General features: G+C 58.2%; 1 protein-coding gene across 3 annotated transcripts in view; it reads right to left on the bottom strand.

Annotated features, from left to right (window-relative positions):
* Window positions 1-520: 520 nt before the first annotated feature.
* RASAL1 (RAS protein activator like 1) overlaps window positions 521-6,602 on the bottom strand; it is a 35,447-nt gene continuing 29,365 nt past the window's right edge. For all 3 annotated transcript variants that reach the window (XM_006151694.1, XM_006151693.2, XM_014589033.1), the window contains 7 exons: window positions 6,348-6,492; window positions 5,019-5,191; window positions 3,630-3,767; window positions 3,419-3,554; window positions 2,474-2,594; window positions 1,717-1,793; window positions 521-1,487 (listed from right to left, as the gene is read on the bottom strand). In XM_006151694.1, coding sequence (XP_006151756.1) covers window positions 1,348-1,487; window positions 1,717-1,793; window positions 2,474-2,594; window positions 3,419-3,554; window positions 3,630-3,767; window positions 5,019-5,191; window positions 6,348-6,492 — 930 coding nt within the window. In that variant the 3' untranslated portion in view covers window positions 521-1,347. The remainder of the gene's footprint in view (window positions 1,488-1,716; window positions 1,794-2,473; window positions 2,595-3,418; window positions 3,555-3,629; window positions 3,768-5,018; window positions 5,192-6,347; window positions 6,493-6,602) is intronic.

The following is a 6,602-nucleotide window of genomic DNA, read 5'->3' as shown; positions in this document are numbered from 1 at the left end:
AGCCACCGGATCTGGGACTCGAACTGCGGTCGACTACGTGGGAGTTCAACGACATAGCCATTACACTAACTGCTGGTCCCTCCAAACACTTTATGCACTGGTTCATTCACCCCAAACTCTGATGCCCGGGCCTCTGATCCTCGAACCATTTTTTATTTTTTTTAGGAGTCCCTTCCCCGTTCTCCTCTCAGGATCTTGGGCATGCAATCACACACACCTGGTATCCCCGGTATGATTTTTAAGCCACTGGGTCCAGGACTTGAATCACGGTCAGCCATGTGGGAGTCCAGCACCTTAACCACTATACCACCTGCTGACCCCAAACCTTTTTTTTTTCTTTCTTTTTTTAAGTTTTGCTATAGGATGCATGTGCTCACCAGAGAGAGACAAAGTTAAAAATTATGCCCCTGCCCCCAGAGGGGGATAGCCATGGCACAATCCCTTCTCCTCCATTCTTCTCTCGGGATTTTGGGCATGCACACATACGCACCTTATGTGTTCTTCAAGCTGCTGGGTCCTGGACTCGAACCACATAGTTGGCCATGTGGCAGCCAGCAGCCTTAACCTCCATGCCTCCTTACGCTCACCCACAGCACATGGGGGCATGTGAAAGACTCTGGCTCCTGCCCCAGTATACCCTCGGATTCTGAGTCAGTGACGGGGTGGGGCCCAGGAACCTGCATTTCTAACGGCCCCCGAGGGTGGGCTTTGGGCCACTGCCTGAGAAACCCCTCCCTCCCTGGGTCCTGAGCCACCTCTGTGGTCGCTTTGTGAAAGGCACACACCTCATGCCATACAGAGTAAACCAAGGCTTGATGGAGGTGAGAGCCTGGCTCATGGTCTTGCAGGCTGCAGGGGTCAGAGTCTGCCACACCAGACTCCCTGCCTCGGTGTCAGGAACCATGTGGTTGGGCCCCTCAGCCAAGGGCAGGGTGCAGAAGGATCAATGAGGTTACAAGGATCCGCTGACGTGAAAACAGGAAGGGCTGAGCCCATTTAGTGCCTGACTGGGACAACAAGACCACATGGACATGGGGGATTCAGGTACAGCTGTATCCAGCAGCTCAGGCTGGCCTTGCCAGTGTGAGTAGGGGCCAGTCTGGTGAGGCAGAGACCCAGGTTCCACATTTGCCTCAAGCCAGAAAGAGAATTATTCAGTGCAAGGCTTGCCCCTCCCAAAGGGCCTCTGTGCCCCAGGTTCTGAACACAGGACGAGGCGTGCCTCTGGAAACCTCCAATCCGCAGCACCAGAGTCACAGGACAGCCGAGAGGCGACTCCTGCACCAGGGCACGCTGAGGAAGGCCCCCAGCTCCTTGCTCCTTCTCCAGGCTGGCTTGGGCATTTCCTCAGGGCACCAGGGGACGGGGGGCCACTGTCCCCTGCTCCTGATGCCGGAACTCCTCATGGGCTTGCTCCAGGTCCGCCAGCACCTCCAGCAGGCGGGTAGTCGCCTCCCTCTGCCGGGTCAGGGCATCAGAACAGACCCCTGGGAGGGAGACAAAGGGGCCACTGGGACTCAAACAGTCCAGGGTAGGCTGCCACACCCAGACCCCATGGTCTGCTCAGGCTGCAGATCTGCCATGTGATCCAAAACACCCACACAACGCACATCCGCTGGTGGACTGGAAACGGGGGTGGGGGGGGAGGCGGGGTGTGCCTGGCAAGGTGTGGGGCAGTGTCAGGAGGGGAGGGACTAGGGACCGCTTTGCCCTCACCTTCCGTGGCTCCAGAGCCCTGCCCTGTGTCTGCCTCTGGAGGTGTGTCCACACTGAGATCCTCCAGGAGTTTCAGCCTAGAAGTGGAGAAGGAGAAAGACCAGGCTGGTCCCTGCTTCCCAGTCCTGCTCCCCACCCCAGAGAGTCTCCGGTGGTTATAGGTCCCCATACATTGTCACCAGCATCACGCCAAACATTTCTGGAGTGCCATTATCTTTTTTTTTTTTTTTATAAGACAGAGTTTTGCTATATGACATGTGCGCTCGGCAGAGACAGAGAGAGACAGAGAGACAGAAAGCGAGAAATCACCCCCCAGGGGGGATGGCCACGCCGCAATCCCTTCTCCTCCGTTCTCCTCTCGAGATCTTGGGCACACATGCGCGTGCGCTCAGTGTGAGTTTAAGCTGCCAGGTCTGGGACTCGAACTGCGGTCGACTACATGGGAGTCCAGAGACATAGCCATTATGCCATCTGCTGGTCCCATTATTTGCATTTTCTAGATGAGGAAACTAAGGTAAGCAACTTCACTGAAAATCTCATGGCCATGGGACCGGCAGGTGACGTGGCGGTTAAGGGCGTTGGACTCCCACGTGGCTGACTGCAGTTCAAGTCCCAGACTTGGTGGCTTGCTTTCTCACTTTCTCTCTCTCTCTCTCTCTATCTCTCGCTCGCTCGTTCACTCGCTCTGTCCCTCTCTGGTCAAATTAAAATAAATCAGTAAAGTCCAAGGATATGTCACCGGATGGAGGGCGCTCACCTGAGCTGGTCCCGACCCAGGAGCAGCTGACGATACACCATCTGGGTCTCCGCATCAGGGTCCAGTGGGTCACTCCAGTCTCCCAGGGTGACGGCCGAGTGTGTGCGGCTGCAACCAGCAGCTGAAGGGCCACAGCGTCAGAAACACCTTCTCTCCTTCCAGAAGCTTCCATGGGTCGGTAGTCACCCAACCCTGCCCCTTTGCCCTCTAAAGTTTCTCCCTCTACTACTTCCGGGTCCCCTTTTCTCCGACTGTTGCCCAGTCCCCCTTGCCCTTCCCCCTGGACTTCAGCAGAAGCCTCCCTGGCCTCCCTGCCTCCAGCAGGTCCAGCCCGGGTTTCCACTCCAGTCCCCACCCTCCTCCCAGAGGTGGCTGCAGTCGCATAGCCCTGTTTAGATCTTACAGCCCAGGCTAGCTCCCCTTGGGTCTCCTCTGTCTGCCGCACTCTTCCTTGACACGCCCCGGGCTCCAGCTTTACTGCCTAACGCCTTCTCTGCTCAGGTTTAAGTTGCACCTCCTGGAGGAAGCCCTCCTGGGTTCCCCCACACACGCGCACACACAGGGAGCTGGATAAGAAGCATTCGCTGGAGTCTCAAAAGCCTCCTCTTGGATTGCAACACTGTATGGTAGTTCTCGGGACAGGCACGGTCTCCCGGAGCAGGCCAGCTGCGGGTGACGGCTGGTGCACGCTGGGCCGGCACTTCCACAATAGTTCCTCAAACTTAACGAGTCTAGGTGCCAAGCAGTGTTCGGGGCACTTGGGAACATCAGTGCCTGTAACCCCCACATCACCTCTGTGGACGACCTCATTTCACACGGGGAGACTGAAGCTGAGACAGGTTAAGCAACGTGCCCAAGGTTGCACCGCCAGCGGGAGAGGAAGGGAGACGCCCGCAGACTGACAGGTGGGAAGGGCGGAGCCTGCCATCTACCCCGCCCCCTCACCTGAGCGCTGGGCCTGGAGGCAGCAGGTCCAGCGCGCGCTGCGGAAGGCACCGGGGTGGCAGGAGGCCAACTTGTCCGGGTTTGGGGCACTGGCCTTGCGCAGGGCCGACAGCCATTGGTTGAGGTCGTTCACATTCTGGAGGGGGAGGGGGGCTCTCAGGGGGTGCGTGGGACCCAAGGACACCCGCCGGCCCCATGCTGCAAGCCTCACCTTGCACTGAAGGTAGGTGGTGTGCAGTGCTCCCGCGCCGTCCTGCGTCACCACCTGCATCACGTGGGGCAGCTGGAAGGCGCCCTCGTCCACGCGCTCCACCGCGCAGATGTGAGACACCGGGATGGAGGTGCGTGTCTGGGGAAGAGGGCCACGGCTGCAGGAAGGCTGGGGACTGGGGCGCAGTGGCAGCGCCCAGGGACAGCTCCCCCTCTCAGTGGCGTCCTGGGGACACTCAACATGTAGGTCTGTGCTCCTTGTGTGTGTGTGTGTGTGTGTGTGTGTGTGTGTGTGTCTCCACTCTGCTGTTCCACAGGGGCCCACAGTCCTGCCCCATCACTCTCTGGATGAGTGACATGTAACAACTTCTCTGGGCATCAGTTTTCTTCTTAACGTTTTATATGGTGCTTGGGACCCACTTCTAAGCACTTTATATTTATCCACTTAAATCGTCACAGCAAACTTCTGAGGTTGGGTGTTATTCTCCCCAGTTTGCAGATGGGGAAACTGAGGCACTAGAGGATAGATGGCCCTCCCAGGGCCACTCAAGGAACCCAGGGCTCTGGGGATCACGGAAGATCCACTCCAGCCTTTCCCATCTATGCGCGTGCGTGCAGGAACTGCGGACGCATGTACCGCTCAGCGAGCGCTGGGCGGGAATGCCAGGCCCACGAGAACCGGGGTTTTCTATGTCTCGCTCCCTGCTGTGTCTTCAGCGCCTAAAGTGCATGGTCCAGTGTGGGCACTGGGAGTGCTTGCTGAACCTGTGAGTGAGTAAATGAACACCAGGACGCATGAGCCCCTCCATCCGTGCACGCAGCTCTCTGTCAGCACATCCATTTTTTTTTTTTTTTGAAAGTGACTTTTGCTCTAGGGCACGTGCAACAGCCAGAGAGAGACCAAAAGTGAGAGATCACCCCGCAGGGAGAATGAATGGCCACACTGCAATCCCTTCTCCTCCTGGGATCTTGGGCATGCACGTGCCCAGCATGAGTTTTAAGTCGCCAGGTCTGAGATGCGAACTGGTGTTACCTAGGTGGGAGTTCAGCGACGTAACCATTACATCATCTGCTGGTCCCAGCACCTCCAATTTTCCGTGAGTCTGTGCTGTCTGGGTGGACACTGGGAAGGCAGTGAAGTAGCGCCCCTGCCCCGTAGGGAGGGGTAGGGAGGGGACCGCCGGGCCACAGCACATGCGCATTCTCAGGAGCCCAATGGGACACGGAGGCGTGTGCCCTATCCTACGACTGCGCTGGCCCATGGCTCTGAGCCTGGCCTGGCAGCGACAGCGGCTAAATTACTTCTGAGGTCTGCCCCACGCGGGGCCTCAGTTTCCCCCGAGGACAGAGAGGTAGCGGGAAACTCCGTCCACTGGGGGCTGGAGCCCACCTGCCACTCAGGAGTCTTGGCGTAGGAGAAGGTCTCCCCGCTGAGCCAGAAGTAGCGCTTCTTGAAGGCGAAGCGCGTGGCCAGGCCGGCAGGCTGCTCCTTGCGCTTCAGTAGGTAGCCTTCTCGCATGGTCGCTGAGGGTGGGACCAGGGCCGTGGCTGGGCCACCAGTCTCTGGGGAATGGGAGACAGGAGTTGGACAGTGAGTCCTCCTTCCTGTCCAGGCTCGCCCTGCCCTGCCAGCATGCCCAGGGTCTCTACAAATGAGCCAGGAGGACGAACTCTCTGACTCTGCAGTGGATCAAGGCAGGAAGGAGGGGGCAGACAAAGCAGGCCCTGCCTATCCCAACCAGCAGGATCCCAGGCAGGGCTGTAAGCAGCCAGCAGGGGGAGCTACAGCTCCCGGGGAATGCCCTGAGCCCAGCCACGCCCAGGAAGCCAGGACCCAGCCCCCCTCAGTGCTCCTGGGACCCCCAGCCCATCTCAGGGCTCCTGGGAACCCCCAACCCAGCCACATCCAGAGCTCTTTGCATTTTGACGGGGTACTCCCATGTTGACTCGACCCCAACTTCTCTGCTTCAAACCACAAGTGGCTCCACTTTACTCTGAGCCAAACCTCAGATCCACCCTGGGGCCTGGGAAGCCCCACCCAGTCTGGCCCCCTCAGCTCTCCAGCCTCAGGGCTCCTTCACTTGGCTCCTCTGCGTTCACTCTTCTTCACCAGCAGCCTCACCGCTACTCTCTGTCCCCACCTCGGGGTCTTCACACGTTCTATTCCCACCTAGGGCAATCTCCCCTAAGAGGCCCGTGTTTGCTGTCTTCCTTCGGGTCTCTTATTATGATTCATTATTATTATTACTATCATTATTGTTTAATTTGCTAGAGGATGTATGTTCTTGCCAGAGAGAGAGAGAAGGAAGGTGAGAACATCCCCCCACCCCAGGTGTAGCCAGACTGTAATCCGTTCTCCATCTCTCCCTCCTTTTGGGATTTTACACTGGGCACACACGTGCCTGGTGTGTTTCTCAATCTACCGGACCCAGGGCACGATCTGTACAGTCAGCCCGTGGGATGCAGTCGCCTCAACCGCCACACCTTGGGCTGGCCCTGTCCTCCTTTAAGTGTTTCTTTTTTTTTCTTCGAGAGATTTTTTGCTATGGGGCGTCCTCTTGGAATTTTTTTGGACACGCAAGCACACATGCCCAGCGTGAGTTCTAAGCCACCGGGTCCGAGACCTGAACTGTGGTCGACTACATGGGAGTCCAGCAATGTAACCATGACGCCCTGTGCTGGTCCCATCCTGCAGGACCACAGGGCCACAGCGACTCACCGTCACCCCCGTGTACGTCCACGAGCTGGTCCAGGAAGTCCCTGACACGTGCCACGCTCTGCAGCAGGAAGGGATGGAGAGGGGCCATCCACAGCTCCTTGCCCTGGCCTAGCTGCTGGCCCAGGTTCCCGATGCTCTGCACGGCCTGGACGGAGGGACAGGGGATGCCAGGGCCAGGTCACTGCCGGGTGGGCTTTCTGGACCCAGCACATTCAGAACAGACCCTGCCTTGGCCAAAGTCTGTCCCTCTTTCCC

The sequence above is a fragment of the Tupaia chinensis genome, unplaced genomic scaffold, assembly GCF_000334495.1.
Source record: "Tupaia chinensis unplaced genomic scaffold, TupChi_1.0 Scaffold000323_1, whole genome shotgun sequence".
Classification (NCBI taxonomy): domain Eukaryota; kingdom Metazoa; phylum Chordata; class Mammalia; order Scandentia; family Tupaiidae; genus Tupaia; species Tupaia belangeri.
This window is presented reverse-complemented; position numbering and strand designations above follow the sequence as displayed.